Below are 26088 nucleotides of genomic sequence, written 5' to 3' on the forward strand. Positions count from 1 at the left end.
TTTAGTTTGTTTTTTTATTGAAGAAGCAAACAAAATACACAAACCAAATACCACTGACAGAAACATATGCTTGACCTGTACTGCATGCTGTACTTTAAGGCAGATACACCTCAGAGTAACGAGTAAACTCACATGCAGACAAGCTGTTTTGTACTTAGAGGCAGAAAAGGAAATAACTTCTAAACTCCTGATTTACTTATACTAAAAATCTGTCAGATTTTAATTGACTGAGCCACTGACTGAGCCACATACTTTCTAATAAATCCTACATCTATTCACAATTTAGCCTTTTTTTCCAGATGTTTAGTTATGAGGTTTAAACAGTTTCTAAAAACACTGCATTTTCATGAAAAGACATACAAAACTGAAAAAGAAACAATTCCAGCAGAATAGTGGCAACATAACATCAGCAGGATCACATTGTAAATTACAGTAATTAATTCCAATTGTACACGTAAATAATTTAAATAACAAATTAAATGACCCATAAGCTGCTTTAATAAAATTCATTTTCTCTTTCCACAGATCAAAAGTTTACTGCTACTGAAAACTTTTGCAGAAAGTTTTCTTTAAGGTTGTGGAGCTGCAGCTTCCTGCTGAGGTAAAGCCGACCTCCTTGCTGTTGTGAAAGTTAAATTGTTGCTTTTCAAACAAGACAAAAAAAAAAAAAACTTGCAACATTGCAACAAGTTTTATAGCAACCTTTGCCTTCTGTCTGTTCTCCAGTGATTTTGACTTCGCTCAGCAGAACTCATTCTCCAACTAAGTCAATAATATTAAGGCTACATTAATATTCAGGAGTTGCCCTTTTTCTGTGCTGTTGTTAACAAAAAGGTGAGGACTGGTCACAAAAAGAAAAAAAAAACAGTGCATTCAGAGTAATACCACTGGCTAACATAAGAATCCCTTTAGCTTGTAACAAAAACAGAAAATGAGTCTTATCACAGAAAACCATGGCATCCACAGAACAAGCTCAGTTAATTACAGCATATAGTTGAAGGGATTCCCTCCATCATCAAACACCCGAGCTCCTCTGCAGTCTAAAACACAACCACCGCACACGGCCACGTTTTTCTTACAGTACCTACGGACGTCATGCGGAGCATTTCTGAACAACTACAGTAGTTTCTCATCGTCATTATTTTTTCACCCCTGAGGAGTTCCACGACCTGAGAAGCTTGTTTTACTCTGACACAGTTCCTAAAGGTTCTCTTCCTTTCTGACTGTGTCGACTCTAAACCTACGTAACAAAAATATACTCGGTCCCTTTACTTAGTTATTTCTCTTCTGTGCTGGATGAGAAGCAGATATGTACGACATGCTGGCAAATCTTAGGAATGTTACAAGTAAAGCTGGATCAGATCTGGACTGAGGCCCTTTGGCAGCTGCTTAAAAGTTAAGTTGAAGAAAAAAAAAAGAAGCTGTGTTAAATCTGGTCTATATACTTGTCTAGTTGGGGTTGTTTTAAAGGTTAGTTTGGAAATATAAACACCACAGCAAAAAAAAAAAAAACAGAAAAACATTAAAAGGGCACTGGTGGTTAAAAAAAGGCAAAATTATTACAACATTAAACTCCCTTAAAAAAGTTTTTCCGCAAACACAATCATAAAGTTTTGTGATTCGTCACTTAATGACGTTTATAATCCTAGGAGCCACTAATGAAGAGCAAAGAGGGAAAAACAAATGAAACTGTTTTAATTTCTGCCTATTTAACATTTCAATGTGATGCAAAATAATGTGAAAATAATTTCAACCACCACAATGGAATAGGTGTAAGTAAATCTTTGAAGGACATTACTGTACGATGATTTAATTTAAACTAGAATTGTTGAGTTAAAATTGCTCAAAGGCAGTGTAAACATTGGAAAATTCCCCATCTCTGTGCTTTTAAATAGTCATATAACTTTTATGAGTGTTTGTCTTGTCTTAATTGATCCTAAGATCACTCTTTAAAGGAATGTCTACTAAGGCAACAGCAGACAAACACAAACGGTTCAGATACAAAGTTGAAAACCCAGAACATAAATTTAAAGTGAGGAAATCACAGAGGGATGCCAACGCTGCTGTGATAGAAAAGAAGGAAAAAGTGGGCTAATACTAACAGACATCGTCGTAGCAGTCGCATGTTTTCGTAAAATTGTGCAGCTTTAATTCTGGGCAAAACATAAAGCTAAAGATATTTGTGCCATAATCCTATAAGTTAAAACTAATAAATCTGCACAGTAAAAAAAAACCCCAAAAAACTTTTAGGAGAAGGCAACATAGCCAACATTATTCAGGCATGAATCATATTGTGAAAAACAGCAAAATAAATTCCTTAAAATCTCACTGCCTCCTGTCGAATGTTTTTGCATTTTGTCTCTTTAAAGCAACAGATTAGTGGAAAAAACAGTCATGTAATGAGGCACACAATGAAAGGGTTTCAGGTTTTCCTATGTATTATACAAAAACCCAGTTTTACATTCAAAGTTGAGGGTAAAAATTACAAACGAACCGAATTAAAGAAACTGAGGTTTCATTAACTATGTGACCAAGTAAACTACGTTGAGGAATAAAAAATAAGCTTAGCCTGTAAGTTTTAATTCTCAGCATTAATTTAGCTACAGCTGGTTGGGAAGGCCTCAAACTGGTTTGAATCCAAATTAATCTTTAAGATGTAAATTGGTCAAGCTGCATCCAAAGGGAGGCCAGTCGTATGCTGGGTGAAAATTTAAAACTCTGTTCTGCTCCCTAGTTTTTTTTTCTTGCTGAAATGAAGTTATTTGATCTGTTTCTTGGTTTTCACACTCTGAGGGTAGAAACACTAAAACATTTAGCAGCAACAATGTTTTTCCAGCGCTGAGAGCAAACCCTCATTACAAGTACCCACTGACAACAACAAAAAAAAACTTAAAGGGATGGTCTGAGAAAAGTCAGTGTCACTTTAGACAAAAGCGTGCAAGCTTAATATAAGATGAATAAAACCTCCAGATCAGGTGTTGAAATAAAACTCACTTTCTTCAACTGTCTTTTTTTTTAACTAAATGAGCTGTAAGAGTGCAGATTCTCTCAAATCAAACCAACATTTTGTTGCTGGAGGTTTGTTTGAGTTCAAGTTCCAGATCCACCTGATCCACAGCCTCCCAGATGTCACATCCAGCTGAATTAAAGCATGTCCAGCCATCAGGAGGAGACATCTGTTAAAACAGCAGTTAAGAAAAAAAGAAACCATCCTGTTGTGTTCGTCCTGTGACGAGCTCTGCAGATCCTTCTCAGAAGTTCTGGTGAAGTCGCTTTTTGGCCGCGATGGCGTCGAGGATGGGCTGCCGCTTGGCCTGGTACCGCTGGCGGATCTCCTCTATCTCCTGCTCCATCTGAGGATCCAGGGAGGCGAGCCTCACCCGCAGCTCCTCCACTGACCATGTACCGACCTGCACACAGAAAGACCAAACTTCGTCAACTCAATGATTATGTCATCGTCCGCGGGCAGCAACTGTCCAAAACAAATGCTTCCCAACACAAATAAATTTTCTGGTGGTATGTTGTAAATGGTCATAATAAATGTTTTTGTTTTACTTAAAAAGAGAACACTTGTAAACAAAATCTAATATGCTTCTATCTAATTCATAGTTTAGAAGCACCATCTAGTGTGAAGACTTCTTGGTAAAATAATCTGTTTTTTCTAAGATTAGTCTCTACAATATAAGGTGTTCACTGTTACTGATAATCTTGTTACAATATTTACAATATATGTAGAGGAACTCTGCATCATATATCCAGGGTGATCTGTGGTCAAATTGCCATTGAACATGGAATTTTATAACATGCTTTATAATCTAAAATACTCATATTGGCCAAACCCAGGTTGGATTTCTCTACACTAAGCAGAGAGTTAATAAAAACACAGTTTGTGATCTGTTATTTCACTGATAAATTTTGCATTAAAGACACCATAGATGAGGTTCATCAACACTGCAGTACTTACAAAGGTCAACCTGGATTGAACTGTTCTAGACTGGTCACTTATATATATATAAAAAAAAAAAACAGTTTGATTTACGGAATATCTCCCTTCTTTCTTTCTAAAGGCAAAAGAGCAATGAATAAAAAAAATCTTAATATGATTGAGCGTTCCTCAACTCACATTTAGTTGGAACATTAAGTCCCTTAACTCCACGGTGTCTGAGTGTACCCGTTTGAGAAATGGCATTTATTGCCATGAATTCGGCATCTCTTGCTGTTGCAGGTCTGTGACTGGGAACGGTGCCTTCTTTAGCTTTCCCCAGGAGGTTTCCCCTCTTAGCTTTTACCAGCAGCACATCGCTCTCAAGCTATTTATTACCTACGATCAATAGAGCTAAAATTACACTGATGTCCTAGTCCACTACACAGAGTCCAACGAAGAAACACTGGAAGGTCCTGCAACTGCGCGACACTAGGGTTTGAGATTTAGCTGTCACTGAAGGGTCGGTATCTGCATGAGATTTTCCAAGAGCAACCCAGAAGGATTATTAGAGCAACCCTGCAATTATATACAGATAAAATGAAGCAGAGTGTTGGTATACTCAATGAATTGTCACCTAGCGAGCGATTCATTTGTGTTTTCACCTTGAAAACATTCAAGGTTCTTTATCTTTTGATTTATACACAGTTTGGGTATGTCATGTTTTTAATCCAGTTTGAAGTGAGAGTTTAAAGTTTAAAGTAATAGAACAGCATAGTGTCAAGCTGCCATGGATTGTTAACGGTTATAACATAAATGTGCTTTACTAATCTGAATTGGAGCGCAGTGACTTGGCCATGCATCATGCATTGTAATTAAGATTTAAAATATTGGATTAAAGTCAGGCAGACACAAAACCTCGTCTGACAAATTACTTTGAACTGATCATCAAAAAGTAGAAACGCTTAAGTCTTAACTGAATCAGTGCATGCTATGCTATTATAGATGTGTTCATAAAATATTCCTAGAGACAGCTTTAATAATTTTTAATTAGTTTAAATAGAACAGAACTGTTTCAAAGTAAGAATAAGTGTAAATGTAACAATGATTGATTTATATGTATTAGTTAATGCTACTGTTTCAGGCACTTTAAACTCATATTCTCAAATATTTTGCTTATGATTGCCTGAGAAACTTTCACTTTTCTTAAAACTAAAATCATTCCTATTAAGGTGTAGATGATTGCTGTGCTCTTCCCAGCACACATGCCCTTCAAAGAGACACTTCATGGATGGTTTAACTGATCGATGAATTTTTAGCACATAGTCTGAGTCTATTTCCCAACACAGCATTACAAACATTTAAAAATATATATTTTATTTGCTCTTAAATGATTCATCAATTACCCAATCGATTGGGTAATTGCAATATTATGCAAATTGGATATTCATTTTGCATAATATCCAAAATGAAAAATCTTCATGTACAAGCAATCTCGATTGCTTAAATAAATAATCTTGACAAGTCTTAACTTTGATCCTCATATTTACTTTTCTGTCAGAATAATTACAAACAGCTCTGGTTTCACTGAGCCTTAGTTTTAAGGGTTGATCGGACTTTAGAGCAATAATAAAAAGCAGCGAGAGGAGAGGAGGAATGAGGGGCATGAAAGTTGAAGAATAAAAATAGACGTAAAGAGGACAGAACGGAGTGAGACACTGGTTCTTCTACATCTGCTTCTAATGAAATATTTAGGTTATAATGTTCAAAACAAATATTCTGTGCTGCATTGTCTCATCACTAAAGCTGCTAAATCAAAAACCTAAACAGAACCCTAAATAAAGAAAGACTTACCTGTAGATATTATGTAAACTGAAAGTCCTATTTACTATTATTACACATTTTATTACAAAAAATATTGTGATTAGTCAAATTAACATAAAGCAAGTCCTTTCAACCAGAAACCTCTAAACTCAGTTTTAAAATGTTTAAAAATATGCCTGTAAATAAATGATGCTGTTTTCAACCAGTAAGGTAACTACATGAAAAAAAAAGCCTGCAAACAACAAAAACAAGTTGACAAATCTGAAATAAAACGAGGCCAACTGGAAGCCGTCAAACTGTGTTAATGTATTATGGGATGTTTTTTTAATCCCTTCATTTGCAAGTCTAATGGAACAATACGTCTCACCCAGTAGGATTTATGTTAACTAGTAAAGCCTTTTTGATCTTCTAACACACCGACAGTTGTGGTGCTGTAAAAGTGATCGCATTTAATAATTTTCATCCATTTTCATAAGATGTTGACTAAAATAACTACTTTTAACAAAAAATATCACAAAACACTGTAGTAAAGATTATTGTGGTCTCTAATTTGTTTTTGTACTTAAAAACCTGTTCCTTACATGTTCTGTTCAATACATTAAAAAAAGACATTATCAACACCAACGTGTTGAGAATACTTACAAGATTAAGAATTTTAATGACAGGTATAGGACATGATACAAAAATTGGAAAAGCAATAAGTTAAAATCCACAGTAAACAAAAGTCACATAATATCAAGCCAAAGTTCTCCTAAAGAGAAGAAATGAGTTTTTAACCAAGATTTAAAACCGTTGTAGAGGTGGAGTGACCGTGGACATGGAGTTTGCTCTACATCATGGAAAAGGAACGATCACTTTTCCACCTCAAACAGCTGGTTGGAATAGAGAGAAGCAGCTGGTCAGTGATTATGAGGTGATAAGACGACTTAACTGCAATTATTCGCTTTTCAAATTTAAAATGAGGATGAAATAAAACTTTGATTATATAAGAAAATGTCATAACCCCCATTTCAAAGTGCTTTACATCATAACAAACACAGAAACACAAAGTCATCAAGTGCCCCCACTTGCTTTTGCATCCATAAAAGGTTTACTGGTTACACTCCTACTATGTTATATGGAACGAAATACCTATTGGTATTTTTATTCCCACTCACGCTCGCAATCACGCAGTTTAAAACGATGTAAACAGCCTTTCAACGGGCTTCCAGCACGAGGCTCCGAACACCTCTTTCACGGAATTTCGAGCAGGGACTCCGTCGTCCCTCACAGATTTTTGTGCAATGCTATGGTACCTGTTAGTGTCTTGAATTTACAGGGTTTCTGTTACCATCTGTCAGAGAGTAAGAATATCCTGTCACTAAGAGTGTGTTATGTGCAAACAACAGTAAATCTGACAGTAGGTGATACAGTGCATCTATTTAAGAGAATCTATGGGGAAAAACAAAATAAAATCTGGGTCAAGTTACCCATCACTGACAGCAACGGAAACAAAAACAGAAAACCTTCAAGCAGCAGAGACCTAAACCTCCAGAGGTACATGTAACACACAAACCGGCAGCTCATCAAAAAATTATGAAGCCACACATGCATGTTTATACCAGCGCACAAATATAGCTGTTCTGTTTTTAGACACAGACTTATATGGCCTTGAACAGTGAAAAAAAACTATAATTCTTTGTAATCATTAAACAACTACAATTATATATTGTAAAAACAATATCCCTGTATGTTTTCTATGTTTAATTCCACTTTTATTAACATTGTGCTGCTGTAACCCTGTTTTTGTTTACAAAGAAATTTAAGCGAAACTGATTCAAACACAAATATTTACTTATAGTTTCATTAAAGCTGCGCAGAGGAAGAGTGAGAAACAGCATTTGATGAACATGTAAAGGTGAAATGGCAGTCCTGTTAGAGAAACCATCCTATATTTAAAGGTCAAGTATTTAATATTTAATTCGAGTAGCAGCTGCTTGCTCTGTGTAAATGTCTCTGAGCAAGACAAACACCACCTGTATTTTCACAGTAATGTAACTTCTGAAGAGGTATTCATAACGCTGAAATACATTACTTATGTTTCCATCCAAATGTCCAGGAATTTTGAATTAACTTTTAAAATGTTCCAAAATAAAAGAAAAAAAAAGAAAATAAAAAATATGAATTAGATGTATTTCCATACTGATTTGGAGCGAATCAACTAGTATCCGCAAAGCGTAATTTTGCCAAATGTTGACATTAAGCCTGGCTGTGATACATAGGAAGTGGAGATTGTGAACTAGCATGGGCCACACATCTGAGAAAAATTAAGAAGCTGTCAGCAATGTTTGTAAAACTATATAAAAACATTTTAGGTCCTCTGATTTTTTCCTAACTTTTTTTGCCAACTACATATTTTTTTTGCCTGGGACAGTAAGTTGTTTATAAAATACAAAATACAATAAAATAAACAATATTCACATTATATTCCTTACATGTGTAGCGAATAGATTATTCAACTTATAATATTTACATTTTGCAGAAAAGGGTAATGAGTCACGGTAGCTTTACATCCTGCCATCTAATGTTGTACTGAATCTCTAAGCATGGAGCTTTACAATCAAACTAAAAGCTCATTTCCAACATTTTTCTATTTTTTAAATAAGCCTAAAGCTTCTTGTTTTGTCTGGTGCCAGAGAAAACTCCAACCGCATGTGATACTGTAATTAAAATGTGAACATTTCTCTAAGACAAGACAAAGATTTTCATTCTATTAAACTACTGTTTGTATTGCAGTAAATTTATTTCCAGTCTTAATCAGATCAACTCCAACATATTGCTTTCGTTAATTGGACCCAGTGAGAGGCCATCCAAAGGCAGAACGAGTTAACGAGCACTGAAGCAGATGTTCTAGAATCAAAAGCAAAAGAAATACTGACTGACAGGATATGCGGCACATACAGCGGGTGTTGGACCTCAGGTTCAGTTTCACACTATTCTGAACCACAGATGTAACTTAGAAGTTTCCCATTACTGTTGGGCATATTTGCAAACATATTGGTGAGTGATAAATGTGAGATAGCATGTGTTTATTTCTGAAACTGGGCAGAAATGTAGATCTGCTTATAGAAGAGCTTCACCAAGCAAAAATGTTTCTCTGCACATAAAGCTTGCCCACATTTAAATGAGGTATTGTAAAGGAATGCCTGAGCACATTTATTGGTATTTTTGACAATTACAACTTGAGCAAATTTCTTGAGATGCAAAAATAATTCCCTTCATTTTGATGGGTATCTTTGCTCCTACGTGCATTTGGTGCAATATGCTTTGTGAATTCAGAGCAGGCACAAAGCAAATTGTGGAAGCAGAAAACTTCCAAAAATAGAGAAGATTGCACTTTTTGAATTCCTCCCAGAGTGAGTTACAGCGTCATAAAAGCACAACCAGATACCCATCAGCTTGAGAACACTTCTGCCTCACAGGACACCGAGTGCTTGGTAAAGTTACAATAAACACCATGTTTTTCCCCCTTCTCTCTCTCAGCAGTTTGAAGAGTCAGTTTCATACTTACCATTTCAAGATCTCCTTCACCAGGGAGTTTGCGGTTGTCTGCATTGTTTTCTCCACGGCGTCCTCCATCATTGTGATTGTTTACCTCCTTCTCTTTCTGCTCAAAGTACTCCAGAAAGGACGGTTTGGCTGGCTGCATCGTCTCGTCTCTCCCTGTATGGCACATAACCAAGTCAACATTTATTTGACTGTGTAGCAAAGCTCAACATATCACATGCTTTCTGCTTTACATCATTAGCATAATGAAAATCTGGGGGGAAAAAAGTTACAATAGGCAACAGAATTGGTTGGATTTGATTCAAACTTAAAGCACCAGATGCTAATTCAATCATATGATGTGGTTATTGTTGCGTAACAAAGCAAAAAAAAAAAAGAAAATCACATTGTTGTGAAGTTAAAGTGAGAGTGGATTTAACAGTAGGTAAATTTGGGATATCTGGATGCAGCAAAACAAGACAATACTTTCCTGTATTGTCTCATAAACAGAATGAGAAGTTTTTTATTCTCATTCTGTTCCAATAATCATCTTTAAATCTTAATAATTACAGCAGAATTTCTGTTATAAAACAACTTATTTGACTATAGGTTTATATATATATTTTTTTAATCACAGTACATAGCATCCATTTAAGTAATTTCCTACATTGTATTGTTTTTAATGTAGAATGATTATTCCACATCAGCTAGTATTATTAAACTTGATTAAATTAATACTTTTCACAAAGTTTCCCCCCCCCAATCATGTTGAAAAACACGCTTATTCATGGATATAGAAAAAATAGTAATCAACATAAAATAAAACACTATACAGTTACATCCTAGAGCTAGAATCAGCATACAAATGAGGCTAGCACAATGCTCAGAGTTTTGATACTTTTAACTGCATGCATAACTCTTGTATGCAATTCCCCTAATCCCTTGATTAAGGGAACTACTGCAGGATACTGCTCACCAAGCCAGCATTACTGTTCCTACTTACAACAATTTACCTTCACAGGGATCAATTAAATGCTAAATTATTAAAGCAGCGATAAACTGAACCATAAAGCAACACGACAAATGTGATAATGTGGGGAAAAACCTAACCTTTAAGTCTTAAAAACAACAATTATGTTGAACAAACAACAAAACAGATTTTATCACTGCTTCAATAAAAAAAAGAAACATTCTGAGAGTGTAAACCAGATAAAACTAATAAATAATACAACAAAGTGTGCATAGTATGTCCATTATTGAACTGCAGGAAAGAAAAGCCGGCCAGTTATAGCATTTTATCATTATTAATAACATCCTTTTTGCAACATAGCAACTGAACAGTTGTGAACAAAAAGACACAAAAAAGAAGACAGAACATTGTCTGATATCAGTACTGATATGTTAATTAGTGGCCAACATCGACTGGTACCAATGTTAATGCCTATATGTTGTGCATGTTGTGGTGATGTGTGCATTTTAAAGCAACACATTTTTTTTCAAAGAAATTAATTAAAGATGGAGGCAAAAAATTACACTAATGTAGGGAGAAAAATAAGTCTGAGTAAGTGTAAATGTCAATACAATTTGAGTTGAACTTGTAAAAAAGTGTGTAAATGGGTCAAAAATGGGAGGAATCCTATGTAATCGTGCGCTGTATAAAAAAATTAGCAACACAGATGCATATATATTAGTTTCTTTGGTTGTATGGGAGTTGAAACAGCTGCACTAACTGTGTGTCACAAATTTTACTCGTGTGAGTGCACCAGTGGAATAAATCAGTGAGTGTAGTTCAGTGTTGGACTCATGGCTTTAATAAGCTGTGGTGTTATCGAGGGAAAACTCCCACGGCCTGCAAACATCAGAAAGAAACCACAGTGTGAATATTGTGAAAACCGTTCATGTTTCTGCTACTAATTTAGAGTTTTCATCGGAAATCCTTTTCACTTAATGAAATATTTAATTTCACAAAAGCATATTTTATGATGAACCTTTCAACATAGCATTATCCCACTGGAAAGAACAGGAAAACATAAAATTCACAATTGCACATAGGTCGATGTGCATTTAACCAGATTTGTGATCAATAATGCAATTAAAGAAATGGAAAATTAATACTTTGAAAGCCATACTCTTTCTTCAGTTATTTTAATGATTCAACACTCAATTAGCTCATGGCCCACAATGATGCTCAGCTTTTAATTACAAGACTTTAATAATAATATATCAGGGCTTTCTGCTGACTGAATCTAAAATAAATTCTGAAGAATCTCTTGTTTACTCCAGGTTGGACTTTATCATCATGGGAAATGCCAGTCCTTTATCACACAGTGGCAGTCAAGTCTAATTTAAATGTATTAAATAAATATTCACAGTACAAATACTACTAAGGAACCTGGTGCTTTTAAGATGTGTCGCAGAATATGTGTGATCAGAAAACAATGTTGCAAAGATTCTTGCATTACGCTAAAAGCAATCCTTAAAATATAGATGTGATGATCACCATTTGAACCTGAACAATTATTTTCAAAGTGATAGAGCTATCAAAGAGTCACCATGCACAGCTGAAATAAAATGACCATATACAGTATATAATTAATGTTAGTCTATTGATGTGTGAGTGATTTGGTCTCAGGTTGTAAAATGATTTTAATCTAAACTCAGATGTGCAAAACCACACTACAAACATTTATGAAACATTCAAGACAAAATTAAAACTTTAGTTTGGAACAAAAACAAATGCATCTTCTTAGACCCTAGATACCACATGAAAAAAACAAAAAAAGGAGATTAACTTTTAAGGGGTTATGTGTACTTTTTGCAACTTGCTGAAACATGTATTGCAACATTTTATGCATCTGTAAATAATCCTCCATTGGTGAGGAACTCTTAATATTCTAGAAGAGTACCAACAGTGAATTTAAATTGACATAATTAAAAATTTCTTTAAACTTTTTCTGCTTTATGAAATTGTAAATCCTCAGTTCTGTGAGGAACTAATAACAGCAGCTCAATAAATAGCAGACCAGAGTCAATATTATTGCCAAATATACCCAAAGCCTGTTTTTCATGAGAATATATATACATATATATATAAAACAAAAACATCTGAGGTCTTGTTCTGTCTGACAGGAGCTTCTCTCACTTATTCACACTGAGTTTAAAAAGTCCTAAGTTAAGGAAGCTTTCCATAGTTTCCCAATATGAAGATGCCACCCGCCCACCTAAAATAATCAGATAACTGAAGGTCAGCCCTATAAGAAATCATGATCTAATATCTTTTTAACTTTAGTTCACCATCTGCTGCTGTTTGGTAACTTCAGCAATTATCTGACTGTCCAAAATATTTTCAGCCGCAGCTTCATAGCCCTATAAAGTGTGACCTGCTGTGCTTTGTTGCATCTCCGTGCCAACCAAATGTGGAGGGAAGCAAATTAGTGAGCAGTATTAAATGCATCCTTTCTTTTTAAAGTTTTACAGAGACGTTTTGCTCTTATTACTGTTACTGTGAGGAAAACTTGGAACAGTGGCGACATAAGGAGAAAATTCCTCCAGCAAAAACATCAAAACGACTTAAGGACTCTGTTGAGAAAATGTTGTAAAATCAAAGTGGCTTACAGCAATCATGTACAACAAAACGTTTTTCAAAGACTGGCACAATGCCGTGCCTAAACAGCAAAAGAGCTTTTCCCTCTTTCTGCTCATCTGTTGAGCCTTTTTCTGACGCAATAGTTACAGTATGTCAACGTGGATCACCCCTCTGCCCCCCTCCCTTAACTCCTCCATCTTTCTTGCCGTTATAAAATAAGTTCATCATCAACTACTGTAATTACTGCAAAGCATTTAATGAACATTTCAAAAATGTAAGTTCTGCAGTTTAAACAAGTTAAGCCGTAATAAACTTTGCTATCGTCCATTCCAACCTTTTTATACACATTTAAGAATTTTACAGTAAGAAAACCATAGTAATGTTACATATATGACAATAACTTACCATACATTTCTTTAAAAAATTGCTCTATGAAAATTTTTTTAGTGCCCTGGAAAATTTAACTGTCTCCAAAATGTTGATGTAATGCACATGTTACATTGGGCAAAGGCTATGAAGCATTTGTTGTATGAGGCCAGAATGAACCAAGAATAATTCTAAAAATAACATCTACCCAAATTTCAATATGAAGATGAAATATTTTGGATGTACAACACATCAGCAATAACACCAGTATTGGTCAATGTTCGTCACTTATCAACATACTGATATTGGAACAGTAAGTAAAATTGTTAACCGATGTTTATGTCCATCTTGTTGTTTATGTACGCGTCCTGAGGGGGAGGGGATTGGTCGTGTGGTATTAATTCGGGCATGTGATAGTGATGCAGTGCATGACTGTGGTTTTATTTATTTATTTATTTTTTCACAATGGTGTTTAGAGGGTGGGAGAATATAGACATATAGCATATGAGTAATACTGGTAAATATTTGTGTTTGGCCATAACAATGTTGGATATTGATATTAACCCAAATTTTCATATTGGTGCATCTGTAAGAAATATACTTTTCCCAATAAAAACCACAAAAGTCTGAGACCAGAATAAAAATTTGGAAGCAAAGAGACATTTTAGGGGAGCTCTGTTGTAAGGAAGAAATTGATTCCTTTAATCCCAAAGTTCTACAAAGCCTTGCTTTAAACTTTTCGGTCTCTAATTGGGTGAAAAAATTCTCTGTATTACAACATTCTTTGTATAACACAAGAATATAAATACAGGAATGACTGCTTGCTTGAGCCCATCTTCATTATGAAAAAAAGATTTAGCAATGCTAATGCCACGAAAGTAGTACAGCTACAACTGAACTTGAAAATACATTTTATTTTTTCCACTTAAAATTAAGACTATACTTGGAAAGCTGACTGAGACAAAATTACTTTTGTTGATCACACTGGCTTGTAATTTAGATTTGAAATGAAAATACAAATCACAGATCCCTTTTCTGCTTTATAACACAATTTAGCCCTGCGCTAAACAATTGCCATTTAACTTGACATAAAACAAGAAAGATAGTGAATTTACATGTCTTCAACAGATTGATCTCTTTCAGCTTTTCCACTAAAGGGCTGCCACAGCGGATCATCAGTCTCCATTTAGTTCTCTACAAGAGACCAATGCAAATGAAAACAATCAGGAATCTGATCCAATTACTTGTGACAGATTAGAGTCAAATTTAATACAGTATATTTATATAACTAGATTAAATTGTAGTTTCTCTAAACTGAACAAAAATTTATTGAACTAAATTATTCTGTATTTAAACAGATTTAAATTGAAACTATAAAGCATATAGCACCTAAAATAGCACCTCTGGGGTTTGCTTGGCTATTCTTCTTAATGAAAACGTAAAATTATTGAGTTTGAAAAAAAGAATGTCAGATTTTAGGAATTAATTTTTAAGTAATCTGGTATGCAGTAAGCCTAGAGGATGACGAGGTACAACACTTTTTATGAATCAGTCTGAGGGTTAGTAGCTAATCAGTGTAAATAAAAAGGCTTTTTATTTTTTAGTACTATTAGAGGAAAATCGATCTCTGATCTAATCCTCTAAATCCTCCGGGCCCAGCACCATCAAATCAGAGTCATTAGTTTGGTGAACAGGCAGAGACAAACGCACACACAACATTAACACCAAAAATTAAAGAAATATCCTTGATTGCAGATGCAAAAAAAGAGAGATGTACACAGTAAAAGACACAACAGCAGCATGTAGCCTTGTGATGTAATTATGATTTCCTAAATGTTCCTGTGTTAATGCAGTTTAAAGTGCAAGTAGAAGGGATCCATACTAACGCAATGGTAAGAAATCAGATTGGAGAAGCTAGTGTTCGTGTGCTTGTGTGTGTAGAGCTTGCGTGAGTTCAAGATTTGTCATTGTTCATGAAACTTCGATGAGGTAATCCTTAAACATGGGCGTGTGTTCAATGGATTGACATTTTGGTCTCATAAATGATTGTTTCTAAAATGTCTTGCATCAGTAGTGTGTATTATGTGCCTCTAAAAACTCTCCACCACTTGGATAATAAATTATATTGATGTAATAACTTGTTTTTTTGGGGAAAAAAAGCAAAATAAAACAGACTTTGACAAAGTAATATCCATTAATTAAGAATATAAAAATAACTAAATGACAGCAAGTATATTCACCATTTTCTGGTTTGTGCTAAAGCACTTAGTGTAGATATGTCTCAAACAACTTTGCACATGTGAACACTGCATTTTTTTTCTCCATTCCTTCACAAAACAGCTTAAGCTCTGTCTAACAGGTTACTTGGGGACAAAGCATGAAATGTACATCAGACTGATTATCCTCCAGAATTTGGTAATATTTTTCTGTGATCATCTTTGCAAGCCTTTCAGGGACATCAGCTGAGAAGAAGCCCCAGATAATGATGCTACCACCACACTTTCCATTCTGTCTTCATGGTGCAGCAGCAATACTGATGAATTATAAACCAATGTTTTCACAACCACTTCACACACATCAGTTATTCACAGGTAGTGTCTGTTTCACTAAGTGTAAGGCTGCAGCCAATGTAATACCTTTAAGACTGCATAGGAACTCTGATAGAGATTCTTGTAAAAAAATGTTTAAAAAAAAAAATCACATTAACCATGACTATATTATGTGTCCTGATGTCAAAGCTGACTTTATTAATATTTTTAGAGAGGTAGGTTTGTCTGTTATTGACTCATCACACCTCTGAACATTTCTGGCCGTTCTGCAGCTCACATAAAAGAAACGCATTTCTGTTTATAATAGTAAGTGTTACAAAGCTTCTCTGAATTATAAAAAAGTATCATTGGACATAGTGTAGGAGGTTGTTGTATTACAGCATTAAGTTCTACAATAACTTGTATTTTTTTTTCTTTACACCTGAGTTTTTAAGACAACAGCATGCATTGCTCCAGTCATGCTTAGTCAAACTGCACACATTCACATGTGCAATGCTTTCATTGGGGTTAATTTTATGCCTATAAAAACAAATGAAAAGTCCACCCACAGACTCCCAGCACACACAAACAGAATGCAACTCTTATAAAGCCTCCTTGCCAAAAGTACCCAAGAGATCTAATGCTTCTCACTCCCACACCGCAGACTCTAAATTGATGCTGCACAAATATACGGTAATCCAGGCGGAACATGTTAGGATAAAAAGAAAATTGATAATTTAATGGCTGGAATAGCATATTCTTGTGTTTAAATAACTTTGTTCAAGTCTGACTGGAATAGTAATAATTCACAGCTTGCAGGATGATTTTCCAACTGCAAGATGTTAACAAAAAATGAAGGTTCAGGTTCCTGAGAAAACATGTGTTTGTAGTTAGTAAAATAAAAAAGCGCTTAAAAAAACCAACAATTATAAAGCACTAAACTCTAGTATAGAGTACAGTAACCTTCAGGATCATCATCATTCTGGAAACCATTTCCTTGTGAATAAAACATAACAGAAACATTTTTAGAAGTGATTAGATTGTCTTGTGGCAAATGTCTATAATAGACCAATTACCTGTAAGAAGAGTAGCAACTGGGACTATCTTGACGGGTACTTTACGCCCCCTGGTGGATAAATTACCTTAGTTCCACTGCAAAGGGACTCAAATTATGTATGAGAGCCATAGAGAATATCTATGAAAGTGAATATGTGCTGATGTAAGGAAAATGTTTTAATATTTTTATTCTTTGCCTTGTTTCTTGATTAGATTAACTGATGAAATTAAGGTATAATTTAAATTATTTCCAAAAGCTGCTAACTTTTTTTTTTTTTTAAATCAACCACGAAACAAAATAAAACAATTTTATGTATGTTAGTACAACTTGCTTAGAGAAACTTACTTTTCATGGTACCGGCCTCTTCCTCATCATCAGAGTTGATGACCATGGTGCCAAGCTGTGACTGCATGGTTCCTGTGTCCTCGTGTTCAATCATCGTACCGCTAAGCGAACCTGCTAAAGAACCAGCTGCTCGGATGGTCCCTGAATCACCTGTTCCGGCCCGAACCATCGTCCCCTGGTCAACCTCATCCTCATCCTAAAATAAACAGGAACTATGTTCATTTTACTGCATTGAAAAGAACGAACAAGCAAAAACAGTAGGAGTCAAGTTCCTCCAAAGCTACTACCGAATTGTTATCATCTTCAGCATCTTGTTCCGCCTGTTCCGCCTCCTCTTGTCTCTTTAGTTTGATCTCCATGGCATCTTGTATCAAGGCCCTTAAGACGGAATTGGGCTTGGCTGATTTGATAAATGGATGCTGTGGGGAACAAAGATGAAAACAAACATTAAGTCTGAAATTCATCCAATGTTTGTTTTCCTGAAGAATAAAAAGAGCTTATTGTCATTGTAGAAAGCCAAAAGACATTGTTTTTTAATCTTAAAGATGTTTAACAAAAACATTCATGATTACACGCAACAAAATATTTCCAAAAAGTTAAATATAAAATTATATGGACAACTCCATGTAAAGTGGTTGAACATATTTAACTAAGCCACTTCAAGACAACTTAACAAAAAAAAACTATCAGAATTAGGAAAAATACGCATTTTTACTGCTAATGAGCAATGCAACAACTTTAGATAACGTCACCTGGTCCTAGAATGTTGCATTAGTAGATCACTTTACCTGTAACAGCTGTGTTGCTGTTGCCCGGTTTTCAGGGTTTTTTATCAAACACTTTTTGATAAAGTCTAGAAAATCTGGTGACCACTGATCTGGATTTCGAAATGTTGGGGGAGGGTTGGTGGGAATCATGAAGATGGCCTGAAAGAAGAAAGACTATTAAGTATTAAGAAATCTATTCAAAGCCTCATACTAAGTTCAAATGCAAAACAAATATTTAAAAAATGCCTGTGTTCCAATTATTACTGTAGGTTTAAACTTTTTCTTCCTTCACATTTAGAAAACCAACAGACCCTCACCCTCATTGGGTGAATGTCAGCATAGGGCGGTTTGCCCTCAGCCATCTCTATGGCTGTAATTCCCAATGACCAGATGTCAGCCACACAGTTGTAGCCAATCTCCTGTATGACCTCTGGAGCCATCCAGAACGGCGTGCCAATGACTGTGTTTCGCTTTGCCATGGTGTCCTACAGAGGACAAAAACAAGATAGAAAAGATTTACGGTAAAATTAAAATACACTGTTTAAATAAGTTCAGTGACATCAGAGCAATAATTATAATCACCTATGATGTCCAAATACATTGTGTCTAATTACCAACTCTGCATAATCTAAATAGTTTTAAGCTATTATATAATATATTTTTTTTATATATTTTTTCAACTAATGTTAAATATATGACTAATTTGATTATGACTTTGGGTCTCTGCTTACTGTTAGCTGTCCAGCAACTCCAAAGTCAGCCAGTTTGGCTTGACCTTCTGTGTTCAGCAGGATGTTGCCTGCTTTGATGTCTCTGTGGATTTTCCTCATGAAATGAAGATACTCCAGACCCTTCAAAGTTGAATGGAGAACAGTGGCATTCTCATCTTCTGTTAACTGTAAAGCATAAACAAACACAAAGAGTGATTACAAGTAGGCCTGAAACAATTAGATTAATTGTGATGAATCAATTATTGTCAACTAATTTGGTAATTGATTAATTGTTAACTGGAATATACAGACTCAAATTGCTGAAAAGAAAAACAGACAGGGCAATATCTAAGCCAAAACTCTATAATAAATATATCAAAATTATTTTTCATTTACGATTAAAATCATTTTATCTGTAAATATGTTACACCCAAAACTCCTTAAGTGACATAAATTTTGCTTTAACTACCTCAAATTATGCAGAATATACAACATTTTCATAACAACTGATTATGTACCTGGAAAATAAACAATACTGTCCCTTTAAATATTAAAATGGACTTCTGAGGAGATAAAAAAATCTTTCTAAATTAAGTCATTAAAATCTTAATAGAATGAAACATTCATTCTTTGCTCTCCGACACTTGATGCAGACTAGTGCCCACTTTTTGTTGCACAAACAAAACCCAGGCATCTGCAGGTGTGTGTGTTTGTGTGTGTAGGGGTGAACGCTTGAGTGTTACATTACCGTCTTGTTACGTATTCGGATGATGTCAGACACTGATCCACCACCACAATATTCCATGACGATCCACAGGTCACGGTTTTTGAAGTAGCTGCCGTAGTATCGCACCACATGGGGACTGAACACAGAAATGTGGCTGTCAGACTTTTGTCTATCCATATGGACTATCATCTCATTAGGTAGCTCTATGTCACAGAGGTGATGCTGTTACTAATTCAGTGAAACACACAATCCATTATATGTATACCTGTTGCATTGCTGCATGATGGTGATTTCTTTGAGGATCTCCTGAAGATCAGACTCTACAGGAACTTGTTTGATGGCTACAATCTCTCCTGTTTCTTTGTGGTTGGCCTTAAATACACAACCATACGACCTGCAGACAGAGTTTATTCAGGACATTTTCTTTGTTGATCTTATCTGTAAAGATCTTTAAATAACTAGCTGGACAAGTAAACCCACATTATCAGTCAGTAAACAACACTTTCAAATCATCCTACAACATCAGATGATACAATTTGATTAATTCCTCTATTTTTTATATATGAAAACCTCAGAATTTGGCTCAGAAAAATTTGTCATGACATTTAGAGCAGTTAAAGACAGACATTTTTGTGTTTCTTAGTGTGTTCTGCTGCTAAATATTAGCTGTGCTTTGGTTTTTAGGTAGGAGGAACTAACAACTATCAGTTGTCACCATCTGTCACTTTCGAAGATCCGGTTGAACTGCATTATTGTCCACGTCGCTTCAAACACGAGTGTTTTCATTGTCTTTTTTGTCACCTTCTTAACTGATGGAAAATATTTCAAAAGCAAAAGCATAAATACACCACAGATGAACCTAAGTCACATCAACAAAGGTGCTATTAATGATTGATTTATAAAGATGAGGAAACAGAACACTAAATAAAAACTGGATTCCATGGAGATTCATTCAGTTCTGCCCCTCCCTGATGACACGACTGGCATCAGTTGTGACATATGCATACACGGAGTCAATCAGCTGAAAACAGGAAGAGCGTTGAGAAACAGGATATGAAGAGGCGCTGTTTAGACTGACAGGCACAACAGAAGGGAGGAGCTTTCTGGCGAATGAGGAGGGAGAAATAGAGAAATAAATGAGGCAGAAACACTGACAGACCTCGAGCGCGATGGCGTGACTAACAGAGAAAGTATAAAAGAAAATAGGAAACCAAAGCAGATTGCCAGCAGACCTTAGATCCCCTTTAAATGCAGGCAGATTTAGACATCAAGACGGTATCATTTATCAGGCCTGTGCAATCAGTTATCATCTTACTATGTGACTCACCCTTCACCCAGCTTCTCTAGGACATCAAAGACTTCCTCCGGCTGCTTGGTGAGACTGTCCTCACTCAACTTCTTCAGCTGTCTGTAAGGATAAGAGGGAGATAGATAATGGTTTGCTGCTGGCAAATTAAGAGTCAAACAATCAAAGCAGGGGAGCAACTGGAGAATGCTTTCAGCAAGGCAATAAAATATTTGTAAATTGTTCCTCTTAGTCATAAAATATAAGATAAAAATAGTTTTAAAGAATCAGATATCCAAGTTGCCACAAATATCTCTAAATAATTATTTTAAAAATTTGTTTTTGTTTTTTTTAGTTGCTACCCAACAAAAACAGAAATGCTTCTGAATCTATGGTCAAGAATCTGCCTCAGGAATCACACATTTTCAAACTAAAGACCTTCAGAGAAGAGCTGCAGAAAATAAAACTAATTGGTGTTTCATATCTCCAAAAAATAATCAAACTCTCAAAAAAAAATCATTATAAGCGCAATCAAAGTAATTTAAATAAAGGTTCAGTTGTCCTTCTGGCAGATATCTGAAAACTCTTTATCCGAGATAAAAATATCCTCAGCTTAGAGACTAAAATAGATCTGAACACTTCCAAGACACACCATGACGAGTCGATTTTCAGATAAAGCAGAGAGGCAGGAGGAAGTATCAAATTAAAATCAGTGCCAAGATGCTGAGTCGGGGCTCCTGTGATGTTGATGTGGGTGGATTAGACCACCTGCTTAACTCAACGTATCTGACCAGCCTCAGCAGTCTGTTGTGTTGGGGATTAATCAGCCACTGCTAGTTTTCTTCACTGTTCTTGGAGACTCTAAACCAAGAGTGTGAGACCAAAACATTAATGTATGTTTTTGAAGAATTGCAATTTTTTATACTTGTTACAAAATAGTCCTATTTTGAAAATATCATAAGCTACAAAACTCTCTTATTAAAGAGAGATCATTGCTCAGTACGTATTTGGTTGTTCTACGAAACCTCTGCACCATAATTCATACTTTATGAAACCCGTCCCAGGCTGAGGTCAAGCTGCTGTATGAACTCTAAGCCAAATGCAACAGAGAAACAGGAGCCCACAAGAAAATCATAATCTGCTTTTCAAGCGAACCCAGTGAACTCCCACTGAAAAGAGAGGGGACACTAAATGGTTATTTTTCTAAATTTAAAACATCCCCCCTCACCCGTTAGTCATGTCCATTTTCCTCCTAAAAACAAAGCTGTAACACTAAATGGGCCATGTAGCTTCAGCTACACCTTGTTCATGTTCTCTCAAATAAAAAAACAATCAGAAAAAAGGTTTGACAACCATTTTTAAGCTGGATTTCTGTTGGATTCAATAAACATTAATTTGTGCCTTTTGAGAAAGGCTAAATATCTGGCAATAAAATCCTCCCAATTTGGTTCATGGTGTCCTGCATTCTGGGCCTTGTAGTTTTATCGCAGCGTAATAACACTTCATGAACTACAAATCACAGAGCAAATGAATTAATCCAGAACAAAATATGGATGGAAACACAAACTAACTTGAGCATTTAAGATGAAGCTTGACACCTAGTATGGGACTTCTGGATATGTGATATTTTTAAAGGTTTTGTTTCTCTAGTGGCTGTTATTCCAGAGCAGAGAGAGAAAGGGAAGAGATGCAGCAGATGGCCAGGGGCCTGGAACTGAACTGAGGAAGAATCCATTGAAGACTGTAGCTTCTGAATATGGAGCATCTGCTCTACCACTGAACCCTGTGGCTCCCCTGGACATTTTAACATGTCTAAAATTCAGAAAATTAGAACCCTGGCAAACTTAATCATTGACATTGTGAAAAATGACATCCCATAATGTCAATCAGGCATAATGCCTTTTAGTGCAACAATCAATATTACTTTAAAACATTCATATGTACTGGTTCGAATCCTGGACTATTACATCAGGAATATAATAAATCAAACATTTTAAGCAAGTCTTTTTTAAATTATTGTCTTGTCAAACATTTTGTGCAAATTGTAGACTGCAATTGCTATGTAGCTTTACAATTATTTATTTATTTTTTTTAAAAAAGCTGATCAGTCTCAGTTCTAGTTCTTTACTCTTGTCAAAGAGACTCATAATTGCTGAATAACTTCACAAACTTCAAGCTAATACATGTCAAACGTGTTACTTCCAACGCCACTCTTGAATTGACTGGATGAGGAAACAGCTGATGACAGAGAGGACATGATAACCAGAGAGCTGCAGGTTTTTACCAGCATCATCCTGATAAGTGAGTAGAATAGGAACTCCTCAGTTCCTACTGCCAAACACACTCCGCAAACTAAGCTAAAAACTGGTTCCTATTCTAAACAAATTAATGCATCAACAAAAATTGTGTGTTGGTCAAAGAAAGGAACACTTCCATTCCACAGTTTTGTCAAAGGTCACCACCTTGGTTTAAACACTGCTGAGTAACATAAAAAGAAGAAAAAGAAACTGCATAAACCCCGTCAGTCTACTGCACTGCTGTTTGTATCAAGATAGTTTTTAAGCAATAACATTAGCTTAACATTATTCCTAACCATAGGGTGGAATACTTCGAACCTATAAGTGTTTTGTGTTTGGTTCTGTTAACTTCTAATAATACCGAATGCTTTTATAAATAAAGGTTAAGGGAGATCAAGCAAAGGAGGCTGACTTCTTCTGCTTAAAACTACAAAGACACTTTTCTGCAAATCTGAGCCACTCAATGAGAGACATTTGCATTCCTAAGAGGCTCAAAAATGGGAGCCAGAGTTGTGTTTTTATTGGTATCTGTCAGTTAGTCACTATTAAACTCATGTGACCATGTAACAGTGTCAAAGGCACCAGGCATGCCACCAGAACCAAAACCAACCCACATGTACACACAGGCACCAAACAATACAGGATAACAGCTACATTCACACACTGACTCAGTTGTTAATCTTCTGATCATGCTAATAAGTTGGTTGCACAACATTTATATTAACAGAAATAGTATTTGGCTAACAGCAGTATAGACCTAACAGGGTCAGCTGGTGAAAAGAGGAAACATCAACCAGGCCGACAACAAATAACAGAGTAATAACTAGCTAAGGGTGGCTCAGTTTGGTTAATAAATGTGACTACAACTATTTGCGTACATGAAAGTTGTTCATCAACTCATAAACTTAGCTTTGGAACATTTCAGCTGGCTTGTTAGCAGCTTCATATACTTCAGTCTTGAGAGCAATAATCTGAGCACAGCTAGTCTGTCACTTGTCAGATGTGAAGGAAGCTGCAGCAGCAAATACCATCTCTTTTTCATTGTGACATCACTGAAAACAATGAAAAACAAAGATCTACTGTACATGCACTGAAACAAACTAAATTTTTGTAAGTTGTGCACATTTAAACAGGTCAACATTTTTAAAAATTGGATTTCCAAAATGAAGTTGCATGGCAACATATTTACAAAATATGTAAATATGTCTTATTCGGATACCTGAACTAATACGCCTAACAAAAGTTCAGTTGTAGGAGCTAAAACAGTTGAGTCTAAGAGGAAGCTGTGGCAAAGCCCCAATGCTGCTAGCAGATATAATCCAGTTGGAGCACAAGCAAGATTCCAGATAACCTCTGAGTCCCAATCCAAAGCAATTAAAAATTATACAGTAAAAAAGAAAAAAAAAAGTTACCTGATCATGCATTATAGCAGTACATAATATCTGAAGTGATAAAATAATTATTCTGATGGTAGTCAACAATTTATTTCGAAACATTTAAAATATGGAATAATGACAGAAGCCTCATGTAACTCTGATTAATGCATGGACAGATTAATGTAAGTTACTTTTAACTAGAGTCCAGTAAATCTAGAGTCAGAATGAGATGTTCCATTCCTTCAGTGTTGATGTTCCTCATGTTTGAGACGTTTCTGTGCTTTAACACACCTGAGTCAAATAAATGGGTGGTCAGAATGCGCATCTATGCTGAGGAGATGATTACACCTCTTGATTCAAGTTTGTTGGACCAAGGACTTATCTAAAACAAGACTGGCTCTTAAGCACAGAATTTGTCAACCTCTTAAAGTTTGTGAAATTGTTTAATGTTATGGTTTGTAAAACTCTGGAAGTTAGAAGCAAGAGTGACATAATAGTTAATACAAAAAGCAGCATTTAAAAAGTGTAACAAAAAAAAGTCCCAACAGGGACTCAAAACCAGCAGAGATGACCAACTTTAACCCACTATATAAATAAACAGCACGTACTGGCCCCATTTTCTGCCACAAAACCAGTTACGGTATATGTTCTCTTATGCCTGACATAAATTACATTTCTCACCTCAAGTTTCAAATTACAGAACAAATAAATGAATTCTCTTAAACCAGTGCGGATTAAGGCAGCTAGGAAAAGATCCAAATAGAGTTAGGTGATTAAACTGGATTAAAGGGCTTCTGATAGCAGCAAGCCCTGAGATTTAAGACCAAGATCATAACAAGGTTCCTAAGCCAGTTCAAGCAGAGGACTGTGACAGTATTCCCGTTTAAAATGAGAAAATGACAAATTTTGCAACTCTTCTTCATGCGACAAAAGAACACAATTGTAATTCTTGGCTCGTTTAAATTTATCAGTCTATTTTTACTAATCAGCGAATAGTCTAAAATGAAATTAAAAAAATCAACAGCAGCTCATGGCCAGGCTGGTAAGAAACAGACCAAAGGAATAGCGCATTAAATCAATGGATGTTGGTATAAAAGACAACTGAGCAATTATAAATGCACCAGATAATTTGAACTAAAATATACAAAAAATATCTTTTTTCGACATTATACCAAGTTCTAAAGGAGTTGAAATTGATCATTTTACGTTATGAAATACAACTTACTCACAAAGTGTCTGTGGGTGGGTTTTTGGCAACTGATATCTGACCCAGCTTTGAACTTAGGCACACCAGGCTAACGCTTAGAAAGACAAAAATCATAGATACGCCATGTGTTTACGCCGTTATTATTGGCTTTACCTGCGAGGGTTATTCCTCATCTGCACTTTCTCTTTGTTCTCCATGTTGCCTCCTTCAGTTCCCCAGGACTCTTCTGATTCAGGTCTGGAGTCAAACTTGAACCGAGCTGGTCAACGTCAAGTAGATGCTAGCAGTAGAAGGTCGCCGTCTGCTAGTCTGCTAGCAGCGGCAGCTAACGCGCCGTTTCACAGCAGCGTCCCGGGTGACGATCCTCCCGCTGCTGCTCGGTTGCAGTAAAAAACGCCGCGTTGCTTTACCATTCTGTAAGACTGGGTTCACACGATAAAAACGTTTAGTCAGGTTGTGGTATCCTCGCCGCTAGGTACATCCTTTCCCTGTGCCTAGGCAACTTTAGACTTGTTTGGCAGCCGCTCTAACATCCACCTGAGAAAACCAGGAAGTGCTGAGAGGAG

The 26088-nt window shown here is 35.8% G+C and overlaps 1 protein-coding gene across 1 annotated transcript; it reads right to left on the bottom strand.

The window, feature by feature from the left end:
* Positions 1–26088, bottom strand: LOC102225343 (serine/threonine-protein kinase 4-like). Its single transcript, XM_005797111.2, has 11 exons — positions 25676–26088; positions 20685–20765; positions 19623–19751; positions 19379–19493; positions 18652–18816; positions 18238–18405; positions 17942–18079; positions 17441–17572; positions 17154–17349; positions 9297–9448; positions 1–3410 (listed from the first exon to the last, which is right to left on the bottom strand). Exons 1-11 carry the CDS (start codon positions 25717–25719, stop codon positions 3252–3254), a joined length of 1479 nt encoding a protein of 492 aa, XP_005797168.1. The 5' UTR covers positions 25720–26088; the 3' UTR covers positions 1–3251.

Source organism: Xiphophorus maculatus, chromosome 20, assembly GCF_002775205.1.
Source record: "Xiphophorus maculatus strain JP 163 A chromosome 20, X_maculatus-5.0-male, whole genome shotgun sequence".
Lineage (NCBI taxonomy): Eukaryota > Metazoa > Chordata > Actinopteri > Cyprinodontiformes > Poeciliidae > Xiphophorus > Xiphophorus maculatus.

Bases quoted from the DNA above. Each gene is read 5' to 3' on its own strand.
- LOC102225343 (XM_005797111.2), bottom strand. From the start codon at position 25,719: ATGGAGAACAAAGAGAAAGTGCAGATGAGGAATAACCCTCGCAG. The intron at 18,080-18,237 runs GTGAGGGTCTGT...TTCTTCTTTCAG, and splicing joins CTGACATTCACCCAATGAGG to GCCATCTTCATGATTCCCAC. The intron at 9,449-17,153 runs GTAAGTTTCTCT...TGTGCCATACAG, and splicing joins AGAGGCCGGTACCATGAAAA to GGAGAGACGAGACGATGCAG.